We start from the raw sequence: 14,695 nt of genomic DNA on the forward strand, positions 1-14,695 counted from the left end.
GGCAGACACGTGTCTGTTCATACACACATTATTATTATTATTATTATTATTATTATTTATTTATATAGCACCATCAATGTACAGCATAGAGGTTCACTGTATGAATGCTTTCTTGTTTTCTGTTTCCAGTGCTGGGTAACACCAATGTGTTTGAAGTAATATTGCATGCAAAATGTTTTGCTTAGCCTAAATGTTTGCTAGAACTGTGATTTTAGAAACTGCTTTTTAGAACTGCAAAAATTAGAATTGCTAGAATTGTTTTGCAAGGCCTTGGTGTCTTGGTGTCTTGAAGGGGCTCTCCTTGTGCCTTACAAGGGACTACCCAATGTGTGTAATTTTTGTCTACTCTCTGGTAGCTGCACTTTGAGACTATTTAGAATCATAGAATAGCAGAGTTGGAAGGGGCCTACAAGGCCATCTAGTCCAACCCCCTGCTCAATGCAGGAATCCACCCTAAAGCATCCCTGACAGATGGTTGTCCAGCTGCCTCTTGAATGCCTCTCTTAATAGATTAGAGAGAAAACTATGTTAATTTTTAAATTTAATTCAGGTTTGAGGTAGACTCTTCTTGCCGTTGGAGGCTCTATTTTTGAAGTTTTTCTGGTATGAACAGGTTGCTTATCAGGAAGCAACAGCTGGTTTGCAAACACAATGTTTTCTTTACTAGACTTTGCTACTAGTTCAGAAGACAAAGCAAGTTTTGCTTCACGCTCTTGAGAACTTTCTTGTTGTTTTATGCAGCATTCTTTAACAAGCTTTATATTTTTAATTTCTATTTCTGCGCATGCCATAGGAGTTTCTTTACAACTTGGCATGGCAGAAACATTCAATTGGGTTTTCTCTTGAACTTGAGATTGAATTGGGGGAGCTTTTAAAACTGGTTGTTCTATGGGCTCACTTGGCTCTATAAGTGAAGCTTCAGTTTCTCTAGTGGTGCACTAGACACAGCAAGAGATTGCTTAGGAGAGTTTTTGGGGGCAGTGATGACACACAGGGGAATCTGGGCCCAGGCCACGCCAAGACCTGGTTAAAGGCGCCATAAGCAAAGTCGCTTATGGCGCGCCCTTTCTGCAGTCTCGGCCTGAGGCCGAGACTGCGGAAAGTCTAGCAGCATCCACGGCTTTTTGCGGCTACTCGCTTGCTCACGAGTAGCCGGGAAAAGCCATGGCAGGAACAGCGCGCCGGGAGGGGATCCGGGGGGGGAGGCCAGACTGGCAGGAGAGGGGGACAGGGAGGGCGGCAGAGATGGACAGGCGGCACAAACACACACATGGGAGGATGACTGGGAGGGTGGCACGGACATCGGGGCTGGGGAGGGAGGGTGGGGAAAGAGTGGGCAGGGGGGTGGGGGGGAATCAGGAGCGGGACGGGGGTTTAATTTTTTAAAAAAAACCTTACCTGCTGCAGAGTCTTCGGGGCACACGTGGCCCCTTTAAAACAAAACAAAAAATGGCAGACGCTGCAGGGATAGCGGCTTCCCTGCGGCTTCCGCATCTGGAGCCGGGGTGACGCACGTTGCAAGAAAACTTGCTTTTGAAGAAGCTCTAGAAATTTCAGTCCCATCAAGAACTGATATCTCAGCTGAATAAAAATAGAACTTTGAGTGAAATTGTTTTACTCCTGTATAAAGAAAGATGTGCTCTCTTCCAATTGTTGTTTTCCCAAAACATTTATAGTGTTAATATTGTGAAGTTTACCCCATGCTTCCCTCCATAATAGCAAGTTTCTTTGTCTGTCCTAGTAGTCAACTCTTCATCCATTCCCTCCACCAGCTAATCACCATACATAGGCAGTCACACATAAGCAATAAGCAAGAATGAAAGAATCATATAAAATGCGTTCCCCCACCTCAGAAAGAATATGTTTAAGTGCCACAGTTTTTATACTGTCTGTAGTATTGTGTATTGCCATATTATCACTTTTGTGTTTTCAGCATGAACATGTTTTTGCAATACTGTATCCTGTTTTAAGGATAAATTCTAATTGGCTATAAAGTCTAATTAGAAAGAGTAGTTACTATGATTCTAGACCAGTGAAATAAGTCTCCAGTTCCAATCTGTATAATTGTTGTGATGACGCCACCAATAAGATTGGTTTGTCATCAATGGGGGGAGTTGTTACAAGGTAGCTTCTGTGAGCAGTACTGACTTTTTTGTACATGGGTCTAATGAGAACGCATCACGTAACAGCCTGCAAATGTTAGCCATGGAACAAAATGGATTAAAGCTTGTCTTAGCTTGTTTCAACTTCAACTAGACATAACAGTCAAAAACAACCAAGAAAAACACACCTACATTGAAATTGCAATACCTAATGACAAAAATGTTGCAGAAAAGAAAAATATACATCACTGGATATGGAAGTTAAAGAACTATGGCACCAGGAAAAACTTACAATTATTTGTTAGTAACATCAGTCACCAGCATGACATTGTGGTTGTTTTTACAGAAAACCTTCAGAAATTAGGTCTACCAAAATACATGCATGCCAACATCCAGAAAGTAGTTATACTTAAAATATGTTCAATAGTCAGGACATTTCTGAATCAGTAAAAGACAACATGACTTGGCAAAGCCCATCATGTTCATCTAGAAAAACCACAAGCAAGAAAAAAGAGATGATGATAATGATGATAATAGCAACCCTGTTAATTTTTTAAAAAGTTTCTTTAAGAAGGATGAACAATTGTCAGCCACTGTTACAAAACATACATCATGCCAATTATAGTAAACAAATTGGAAAGGAAGGTCTATGGGTCTAAAATGCATTATTTAATAGGAACTTCACCTCCAAATCATCCCCCCAACTCACAGAAAACTACCGCCACCCCCACTGCAAACATGCACATACATTCATTCAGTCAAACAACCAGGCATCCCATTCAGACATCAATACACTCACACTGCCAGCACACGTGTGCATGCACACACACACTCAGCATCACTCACTCAAAAAACATGCATGCACACATGCATTCACTCAAAGACCCCATGCACCCACACATTCTCACACACAAACACACACAAACTTCAGTCTTACCTCCTCCTGTTCTTGCTGCTCCTGCTGCTGCTGCTGCTTCTGCACTGGGGGGGGGCTGGAGGCTGCGTTGCTGGAAGTTCCTGCACACAGCCCCCAACCACTCACCCCACTCTCACTACCCACCCCTTGCAGTGTCCATCTTGAATCTCGCCCAAACTCACGCGAGATCTCGGCTGTTGGCTGGGTCTCGCAGAGTTCCCAGCCAGCTGCCGAGATTTCGCGTGATTTCGGGTGAGATTCAAGATGGCCACCACCACTCACTAGGGAAATTTAGGCCTGGTAAGTTGGGGTTTATTAAGGCTCTCCTGGCTTCCATTGGGGCCGGACAAAAGGGGGGGGGGAAGGTATTTCTGGCCAGACGCAGATTCCCCCGTTTTCCGGGCGTGTCCGGGCCAATCCAGACGTTTGGTCACCCTGGTTGTACTGTACTGTATTGTTAATTAAGTGTGTGATGTTCTGTTATGTTTTCCCCCTTTTTTCTTTCTCTTGCTTTTTTTTTGTAGGAAACAATAGAAATTGTAAAAAAAAATTAAGAAAAAAAATGGGGGGGGAGAGAGAATAAATAACTCACATAAATGGGCTGCATCCATTTGCAATGCCTCTTCCTGCCTGCCATGCATTGCTTTAAAATCATAACTAGATACAACAGTGTGACTTAGAGTTCAAACTCTGAATATTCTGCAAGGCACCCTGTCCTGATATCTCTGCTTACTCAGAATCTGATGGCACACTTGGTGGGCGAGAAGCATGGGCCGAGGCAGTCCCAGCAGGACTTGGCTGGAGCTGGGCATGCCCACTGACAGCTGCTTACCTCCTTCCTCTGCGAGGAGGGAAGCTCCTCTCAGAGGATGTTGGCACCTGTGGGCTGCCAAAGGCATGCTGGGAGGTGTCATACTGGCATGGAGAGTGGCTGATTTTAAATGAAGTATGGGTTAGCAAACCAGGTCACTATTTCTCAATCCTAACTCAGCTCCCACTTCCTACTGGTCTTTGTTCTCTTTCTCCCTGACTTTCTCCACCTTCCACTCACTCTGCCCACCATTCCATTCTAGCCTCAGCTATCAGTGATTCCTCCATTCACTCTTCTGTTTCAATGGTACAGTCAGGCTTTTACATAAAAATCATAAACTTTATTCAGTAATTCCTGCGTCACTCTTGGAATGTTCTGGTTTAGTTATAACAGTGGGGACTGGGGGGAAACACAGCATTAAAAAATCTCATCAAGTTAAAAAGCCTTGGGAAATAATTTTAACCCTCCCCCCACTTAGCACTGGAAAGCCATTATGCCGTCGCTAGGCAAGACTGCCTGGGAAAAACAAATCCATAAACGAGTGCCACAACTAAGAAGGCCCGCTCTCCAGTTGTCTCCCACCATACCTCAGAAGGTGTTCAAAGATTAACATGTTATTCAAGGACCTAGGCTAACGCCTACAACTCCCAGCATGCCTTGGGCGGGAGGGAAGACTTACTGGGCTTCGGCAGCCATCATCTGGAAGTGGCTCACCATCCTGGGCCTGAAGGGAGAGCACCTAGGGCCAGCTGCCACACTTGCTAGGCACCATTGGGAGTGGGAGAGAAGGAGGACACAGCCCCGGGCCCATCACCAATGGCAACAACCGAGCTAACTGTCAGTCAGTCAGGTGGCAGGCTCCCTCACGGCCACCACTTGTGCAGTGCAGCATGGACCAACTCAGCCAGACTCCACTTCCCATGAGCCTTGGCGGCAGGACTTCCATTGGGCAAGCTGGGCACCATGGCAAAAAGCATGATGGGAGTTGTAGTCTTTGCTTTCTGAGGGAAAAAAAGAAAATCACAGTGGCAGCTTGTTCCTCAGGCCTGGATAGGCCTGCCAAAGTGGGGCAAATGCCCAGGCCAGCCCCAGTGCTCCAGTACAGTCTCCTGCTTGGAGCACTTGGTGGGCGAGAAGGGTGGGCCGAGGAAGGTGCAGACCTTCGACCTGGCTGTCCACAGGGGCTTCCTGGCACCCGCTAAGAGCCCTAAGCAGAAGATGGTCAAGTGGGCCATGGAGAGAAACAAATTTAATTTGTTTTAAAGTTACTTCAGGCCTAGTATTGGCCTACCTTGCAGGGTTGTCATGAGGGGGAGAGAGAAAAAACAAACAAACTGAAATCATTTTAAAGTTAACTCACAGGCCTAGCCCAGGTTTACTACTTTAAGATGATTACCTTGCACACTTATATCTTAGGGGGCCTGAACAATGCTGGGTATATACTGTATCAGCTAGTATCAGATAAAGGATTGACAGAATTTGTATAAATTAGGAACATTTCTATCCCAGAATGTGGTTTTAAAGAAATTTTGTAAAACTTTTGTATTTATTTATAATATTTAAATACTGCTTTCCCACAAAACAGTCTCAAAGCAGTTTACCTAGAACAAAGTGGTTTACAAACATGTTTGAAAGAACTTGTTACATTCCTAGCAGGAGCAGCACCTCTCATATAATACCTCTGACTGTATCAAAAGATGTGTAACAAATATGATGCGTAACAAATATGATCTAACTTTACAGATTTTATGCACATTTGGTGGCTATTTAATGTGGCAATCCTATGGTCCCTGGGAGGGTATGCCTGCCCTGGAGCTGGTGTAAATTAATTCCCACCCACTGAAACCAATGGGAAGGAATTCATTTTTTAAAAGGGTGAGGAAGTGGCAGGGAGCAAAGGCCGCTCCTTCTTGGCAGGGCTTTGGATTCTTATTATTGTGTAATAATGTCATACCAATTTGTTTGTGATGTTTCTTTAAGTATGGTCCATTTGCTATTCTTTTAAAAACAATCTGGGTTTTGTCATTAGGTGGACTAAAATTTTAATGAATAAGCATTTTTTTCTCTTTTCATATTTTTGTCTGTATTATTCAATAATTTAGTTACAAAAATAAACAACAGAATATCAGTTGCAAAAACTTCTGGAAGCAAAGCTCTTATGATGATACTCCTACTCCTACTCCCTTCTCACTGCTACCACACACACCTACCCCACCCTGCCCAAAGCCTGCAGCACAAGAGCCAGTTACTCACACATCACAACACACTGACTAGCAATGGACATTTTTATTAGAGTCAATCAACAAGTAAGCACCTTTACCTGAACAGGATTGGGAAGCAAAACCAGGGCATACAAGTCTCAATGGAAGGAGAACAAATGTTACAATAGAATGGAGACCAGTGCCCTCCCTTGAATACTTCTGTGGCAGAACCCTATACAACCCTCCACACCATCTGGCAGCATGGATACAAGAATGTACAAAGCCTACAAAAGTCCTACTGCCTACTAACATTCCCAGTGTGCTACTGCTGCGAGCTAGGGATATCTGTGCCACCAAAGCTGCCAAGTTCCCTGTCATGCATTTCAGAACTTCCCTTTCAGCAGTATCTCCCCTTGCTTCTAAAAGAGAAGAGGGAGGAGGAGGAGGAGAAATAATCCTTCACCACAGCAGCAGTAACCTCTGCCCTGTAAGGCTAACCTCTTACATACTTCACAGATGTATCTCACTGCATGCACGGATAGCTGAGCAAAGCCACACTCAAGACAGCAGAGAATCCACGCACTACCCCCAGCCACAAAGTTAGATGCTATTTTCACATGCAGAAACCTTATAACCACAAGAGATGTTTGACTTTAGAATTCCATGTTATCATGCAGGAGAACTTGGATAAACCTTATTGTCTCTTTTCTCAGTGACAAATATTTGACTGGAAGTGTGGCTGGAGCCTGGGACACATATGCAAAGGCCCAGCTTTCTGTGTTGCAACCTGTTTTTATTGCAATAAGCACTCAATACAAGGGACTCCATTAAATGCATCCTGCAGCAAAACACACTGGCTATTAACAAGCCCCATCTTTCAAAGGAACTTGCCCCTCTCAAGCAACATGGCTCATTTCCCCAAATGCCACCAGCCCGCTCTAGTTCTTTACAATTAAGTAGTCTCCTCCCCACTCCCACACTTGCTGGGTTGGCAGGATGCCTCTTTCCTGAGCAGTCCTGTGTGTGCAAAACTTACACCTGGACATCTGCAGGCTCCAGCCTGCATCATGCCAAGGAGTCAAGGTCCATTTATGCAGGGTGAGCTGAGTCCATGTCACTCCCACACCTCTGTCCATATGGCCCTGGTGCGGCATGAAGGGGTGGTGGGAGGGTGCAGCACAAGCTCTCCTACCTGTTTATTGGTGTATTTCTGAGGGTTGGTGCGGTAGCTGTAGTCTGAATACTGCTCTGAGCCCGTAGAATTGCTGTCCCCAGTGCCCACAAACGTATTGGTGGCTGGTAGGTCCTGCACAACCTGGTGTTTCTTGGAGGCAGATGGCGATTGGGGCTGGAGCTGGATGGAAGGCAGAGGAGAGTTGGAGCGGTAGTGGCGACCCAGGTCAGGGCTGCCAGGTGGATAATTAAGGGGCAGGTGTATGCGAGGGCTGTCACTGACTGAATCACTCATAAGGTTAAATTTAAGGGATTTCTGCAGGCTGGTTTCTTCCTCATCCTCAGCTGGTTTGGGTGGCTTGGGGGATTTGCTCTTTTTCATCTTGCTCTTGGCTTTGCTCCCTTTGCTCCCTTGCTTGGGAGCATACAAGTCCTTGGTTTCCTTCTTGCCAGCCTGGTAGCCACTCTTGGCTTCCTTCTGACGGCAGTAGCGCACCAGCACTACAAGCACAATAACCAGGGTGACAGCTACTATGCCTGCAATGACACCAAAGAGGATATTGCTGCGTTGCTTGCTACGCTCATACTCAGGGTCACCAGCAATGTCAATGTCAATGGGTGTGTCCAAACTATGTCCCACTAGTATCTCCAGTAGAGTGCGGTTAACCAAAGTCTCATTGACATAGAAATGGACTAAAGCTGTGCCATGGCGAGAAGGCTTGCCCTTGTCATTTACACGCACAACCAGGCGATGAAGCCCATGGTGCTTACGAAGGATCTCCTTTTCTAGTGTGATGTTTCCATTCTGAAGTGAAATCTTGAAGAGTTCAAAGGGGTTTCCACCAGTGATGCTGTATTGCAGCTCAGCATTGATCCCAGTGTCAATATCTTCAGCTCCGACACTCATGACCTGTTGCCCAGGACTAGTATGGGGTAGAATATGTTTATAGGAGCCATTGGATGGAGAGATGATGACAGGCGCATTGTCATTCTCATCTAGCACATTGATGGTCACCCCCACATAAGCAGATCTGGGTGGGTCACCACCGTCCACAGCTTTAAGCCGGAAAGTATAAGTACTCTGCCGCTCACGATCAAAGGAGATGCTGGAGAGGATAGTGCCAGTACCATTCTGGATGACAAAGTCACCATTGTCCTGCTCCACTGAGAGATGAATGAGGGCATTCTCCCCTTTGTCAGCATCAATCACTGTCACCATGCCCACTGGACTCAAGGGTGGCATATTTTCCATGACAGAGAAGTTGTAGCCACTTAGCATAAACTTTGGGTCATTGTCATTGCGGTCCATGACATTGATGGTGACTGAGGCGGTTCCCTTGCGGATAGGGCTACCCTTATCAGCTGCAACCACCAAGAATTCATAACGCTCTCTCTGCTCCCGATCCAGCACAGTCTTCACCCGAATTTCACCAGAATCTGGATCAATTGAGAATATGCCTTTGGATAAAGGCTCTGTCACTAATGAATATACCAGCTTAGCATTGGACCCACTGTCTGCATCAGTAGCACTCACTTCCATCACCAAGTCATCTGGGGAATTATTTTCAGGAAAGGCCACTTCTGTTGAGCTCTGACTGAAAACTGGATCATTGTCATTGACATCCACCACTTGTACCTTGAGAGAGTTGGTGCTGGACAGGGGTGGGTTGCCAGAATCCACAGCCACAATTTCAATAGTGTATTCTTTCACTGCCTCATAGTCTAGTGGTGTTGTGGTCTGCAGAAAATACTTCTTTTTGCTATCACTCCCAGTGTCACTGGCTTGTCGCAACTGAAAGGGTACATCACCAGCCACCACACAGGTCACAACAGCATTCTCACCCTCATCCCGATCAGACACCTGTACCAGAGCAACAGGTGTCTCAACTGACACATCTTCTGAGATATTGGCCATGCCATCCTGGTGGGTAACCAAGCCAATACCACGAATTTCAATGGATGGAGCATTGTCATTCATATCCCTGACACTTATCACCACTTGGGCACGGGCAGTTTTGGGGTTGGCCCCCTTGTCCTTGGCCAGCACGGAGAACTTCAGCACATTGATGTCCTCACGGTCAACAGGACCCTGCACAGTGATGAGTCCAGTGGCTCTGTCCAAGCGCAGTAGCCTGCGAACCACATCTGAAGCTTGATGGAAAGAGTAGTCGATCTCAGCATTAGCACCTTGGTCAGAATCATTGGCCTTCACCTGCAATGAAAAAATAAAAAGGTGAATGGGTGGGTACATTATGGCTGAGAAAACTGACCTTGAAACCATGCAACTGACTATGAAGGTGTCTGAACCCTTCAGCTCTAAGATAAGTATTATTATAGGGTAACTGTAATCCAGGGTGTCAGGGGAGTATGGCTTTCACTGGGAAAACTGACCGATCTGAAACTTAGCAGTGTGTGGGAGGGGATGTATCTGAGGATGGTCTGTGCTAATTTTGAGCTATGAAGGGTGAACATGGCTTCTTTGTAGGAGCTTTCATTTTGATAAGTGTCCACCAGCTGTTTGACAGGTATTGTCTCCCCCATCCCACCCTCAGACTTACATGGGATTTACTTTCAAGTATCATTTTTTCATTTGTACAGCATGTTTTGGAAAACAGTTTGTCATCTTAGGTAAGGGAGAAGTTGTAGCACGTGCTGTGTCCCAGAACAGTACAAGTACCTCATATCTCATAAGGGAATGGGCTGCTGAGTTTCTTGTAAGGGATAGAGTGCAGAGTTATAGGACAGGTTCGAATTGACAAGGACCAATTCCCGCATTGTCAAAATAGGCTGTTCGATCCTACTGTGTTCCAAAAGGTAAGGCAAAATTCTTTTGAAGCTGGGGGGGGGAATCCAATTGGAGCAGCATTCAGATGCAAAGAGAGTTTCCCCACCCTGTCTGACTCTTTAACTGCTGCAGCTGAAATGAAACAGGTACAGCATTTCAGCAGTATGAAGGTACAGTTATAGGGGAAACTCTGCCTATTATGCTGATTCAGTCATGGAGCCCTTTTAAGGGAGGGGAAGGAAAAGATGGAGAGAAGTCTAATTGTGTGGATCTGAAGTGTAAACTGTGGAGGCTTGTATGAGCCACCAAACAACAGTATGGTATCCTATGCTGTGATTAGTTCCTGCTTCGCCACTACCTTGGGGCGGGATAGGAATAGGGAAATCTGCAAAATGGCCTTTTATTTCAAGGGGTTAAGAAAATAAAAATCTCAGGACTTTTCTGAGAAAAATGTCTTCTGAGAAATTGAAATTGAATGAAAATGATCCAAAAAAAGTGGAAGAATTTTTTCGCACATCACTAGTATAGTGTATACAGTACCAGACTTGGATTGGGGAGAGCCAAGTACAAATTGGCTCGATGAACTGCATCCTAGAGTAATGAAGGAGCTAGCGGAAGAACTCTCCAAACCTTTGTCTATTATCTTTGCAAAATCATGGAAGACAGGTGAGGTGCTGGACAACTGGAGGAGGGCTAATGTTGTCCCTATCTTCAAAAAGGGCAAAAGGGAGGAACCTGGGAACTACAGACCAGTCAGTCTGACATCCATCCCTGGGAAAATTCTGGAGCAGATTATAAAGAAGTCAATCTGTAAACACCTTGAAATCAATGCGGTGATCACTAGAAGCCAACATGGATTTGTCAAGAACAAGTCCTGTCAGACTAATTTGATCTCATTTTTTGATAAGGTAACCTCCCTTGTGGACCGTGGGAACGCTGTGGACGTCATATATCTTGACCTCAGCAAAGCTTTTGACAAAGTGCCCCATGATATTCTGATTAACAAACTAGCTAAAAGTGGGCTAGATGGAACGACTATTAGGTGGATTCAAAGTTGGCTACAGAATCGGACTCAAAGAGTACTTATCAATGGAACCTTCTCAAACTGGGGAGAGGCAACGAGTGGGGTGCCGCAAGGCTCAGTCCTGGGTCCAGTGCTCTTCAACATTTTTATTAATGATTTGGATGAGGAGGTGCAGGGAACGCTGATCAAATTTGCAGATGACACCAAATTGGGTGGGAGAGCTAATACCCTGGAAGACAGAAACAAACTTCAAAGTGATCTTGATAGGCTGGAGTGCTGGGCTAAAAACAACAGGGTGAAATTTAATAGGGATAAATGCCAAGTTCTACATTTAGGAAATAGAAACCAAATGCACAGTTACAAGATGGGGGATACTTGGCTCAGCAATACGACAAACTAGAAGGATCTTGGAATTGTTGTAGATTGCAAGCTGAATATGAGCCAACAGTCCGATATGGCTGCAAGAAAGGCCAATGCTATTTTGGGCTGCATTAAAAGAAGTATAGCTTCCAAATCACGTGAGGTACTGGTTCCTCTCTATTCGGCCCTGGTTAGGCCACATCTAGAGTATTGCGTCCAGTTCTGGGCTCCACAATTCAAGAAGGACACAGACAAGCTGGAGCGTGTTCAGAGGAGGGCAACCAGGATGATCAGGGGTCTGGAAACAAAGCCCTATGAAGAGAGACTGAAAGAACTGGGCATGTTTAGCCTGGAGAAGAGAAGATTGAGGGGAGACATGATAGTACTCTTCAAATACTTGTCACACAGAGGAGGGCCAGGATCTCTTCTCGATCCTCCCAAAGTGCAGGACACGGAATAACGGGCTCAAGTTAAAGGAAGCCAGATTCCAGCTGGACATCAGGAAAAACTTCCTGACTGTTAGATCAGTACAACAATGGAATCAGTTACCTAGTGAGGTTGTGGGCCCTCCCACACTAGAGGCCTTCAAGATGCAGCTGAACTACCATCTGTCAGGGATGCTTTAGGGTGGATTCCTGCATTGAGCAGGGGGTTGGACTCGATGGCCTTGTAGGCCCCTTCCAACTCTGCTATTCTATGATTCTATGAAATTCCCTCTTGGCCTTAAGAAAATAAAAACTTTACTAGAGCATGAACCTATTACTAATCAATTAAATTGGATGGCCCTGACTTTCTGACCTGGTTCACCCAATTAAACAACCCATAGTTTGCTAACCATTAGGAGCAATCAAACATGCTGGCTCCCAACTGTTTTCCTTATGAGGAAAGGAAAGTATTTGGGGCTTCTGATTTAGAGATCAAAAGGGGAAATGATACAGCTGTTATAATTTGGTTGCCTTGTTTTTCATCTTTTCCAGCTTTATGATACACATTTTCAGATGTAGCAACCAGAAGAATATATGGCATTCCATCTACCTCAAAAATTGTTGTGAGGATAAACTAGGATAATTCTGTGGAGAAAGGGCATGATACAAATGGGGAAAAAATTAAATAGCAAATATTTCTACAACCCACCATTCAAGTTCGCTATTAGTCCAAGCTGACAAATCCAGTCCATACCTGCTACTATTAAACTTTACCTCATACATTGCACTCATTGGGTACACAATTATCCCCCAGCAAATTCCACATGACTCCTGCAGCAGCTAGCCTGGCTTATAAATTCTTCCTGTTCTTGGCCCAAAGCCCAGGTGATGCCACTGCCTGAGAGAAAATATTTCTCTTTCCATGATTTTCTGGTGGAACTGGCTTGGCTAGTCTAGCTGAGAGGCCACCTCTCCCACTCTGGTATGCAAGGAATCTGCCAAGAAAACCAGTCCAAAACCCCAGTCAACCAGTTCCTGACACACAGCAATAGGAAGGAAATGGGACCCTGCTTAAAGCTATCTGAAGAGAAACTCTTCTCCTGGGCTGGGTGTCGATGCTGTATTTACACATATTAAACCATTGTATTGCATGATTCTTCAGCCAGAAACTTTGGGATAAGCAAATAGAAAGTACAAGATTAACAGCCACTGCAAAGTCAATGAGGGAGCTAATTGCTCACATCACTTTGTTCCAGCTGCAAGGTGGTTTTGAGGGCAAGGAGGTGAGGTACCTTTTGCTGGGCATAGTAGGAGCCTCACCCCAGCACCACCACTGCCTACTGTCCTCCCCTGCATAGGGCGACTCTTGTTGGGATTGCAGCAGCATCCTTATGTGCTGTGATCCCAATGAGAATCCCCCCACATTGGTCATGGCTACTAGGCTTATAGGGGTGTTGAAGCTCTCTCCCCAGCTGACATCCTAGTGAGAATTGCCCCCATCTCGTAGTTAGGATTCCCACTAAGAAAATGGGGGGAAACACATGGATGTTCATGAATGATCTCTGTGTATGTGTGCAAATGGATGTTGTGTGTGGTTGAGCGGTGGTGGATGTGGGATGAGAGAGTGAGAGGTGGGGACAATCTTAAAAATCTGGAGAGTGATAATCAAGAGATACAGGATATGGGGCAACTCTGGCACTACCTACTACCTACATATGAGCCCAGGTCTTGAAATCAAGACCAGAAAAGGGAAGGAAGGACAGATAAGGAAATTTAGGTAGCATGGCCATTGCATGAACTCTTTCTGGGTGGGAGGAGAAACTAAATGGCAGTTGGACCCAGCCAAGGTAATGGAAGGGGTCTGACTGGCTCACCTTTCCATCTAATGCAGCCTGGAGGAATAAAGTAATATTCAGAATTGTAAGTGTTGGACCAGGGCCCTATGTGACCAAGGGTTGAGCAAAAGCAAAGACAGGTTGCTAGCCGTACTATCCTTTCTCAAATCATTGTCAAGACAGCATTCCCATGGTTTGCTTTTTAAAAGGTCAAACTGTTGCTTAACATTTCCTTTTCTCCCAAAGCAGTTGTTTCTGTTCTCATTTGCTTCTCTCACCTATCTTTTTTCTGGATAGGATGGACTCAGCTGTTAAATGTCATTTGCAGATTTCACCTTCACACCACTCACTGTAAAGACAGAAGGAATTTCTCTCTTCTCTCCCAATAAACAACAAACTATGCCAAATAGTAACATCATAACCCATTCACCAAGGCTTGAGCTGCTGCCTTATCATCCACATTTGTACACCCTAGCAAGAGTGAAAACTTAATATGTAAAATCCATAGGAAAACTAGCCAACAGTTAAATGTGTACACACATGCTGGTTATTAAAATAAGCCACTGCAGATAAGTAGACCTCTTCAGCCATCTGCCCCATGAATTCAGCTAACCTCAACCTTTTGATATAGTATAGAGTATGGCATGAGACATGGATAGGGAACCACCAGGTCATAGATTGAATTTAGCTACCAGACCTCCCCATCCAGCACATGTCACTAGTGAGGGTCAAGAAAAACCCTCTCTCTTATATGTTTCTGTGTGTGCACATGTGTACGTACAGGTATGTACAAATGTAAGGTGATGCATGTTGGGGCAAAACCACCCAACTTCAAGTATAACCTAATGGGATCTGAGCTGGTGGTGACCAAACAAGAAAGAGATCTTGGGGTTGTGGTGGACAGCTAGATGAAAATGTCCACCCAGTGTGCGGCTGCTATAAAGAAGGCAAACTCCATGGAGGCTATAGGCTGCTGAAGATATGATTAATACAATGAAAGACAGGACATGAATGCACACTCTTTGGCCACCTCTTACATAAGGTAAGCTCAAGAAATCTGAAC

General features: G+C 45.0%; 1 protein-coding gene across 6 annotated transcripts in view; it reads right to left on the minus strand.

Moving 5' to 3' along the window:
* Positions 1-14,695, minus strand: part of PCDH1 (protocadherin 1) — a 185,903-nt gene that overhangs the window by 135,463 nt on the left and 35,745 nt on the right. For all 6 annotated transcript variants that reach the window (XM_063130036.1, XM_063130038.1, XM_063130039.1 and 3 more), the window contains exon 3: positions 7,223-9,415. In XM_063130036.1, coding sequence (XP_062986106.1) covers positions 7,223-9,415 — 2,193 coding nt within the window. The remainder of the gene's footprint in view (positions 1-7,222; positions 9,416-14,695) is intronic.

This window comes from Elgaria multicarinata, chromosome 7, assembly GCF_023053635.1.
Source record: "Elgaria multicarinata webbii isolate HBS135686 ecotype San Diego chromosome 7, rElgMul1.1.pri, whole genome shotgun sequence".
Classification (NCBI taxonomy): Eukaryota; Metazoa; Chordata; class Lepidosauria; order Squamata; family Anguidae; genus Elgaria; species Elgaria multicarinata.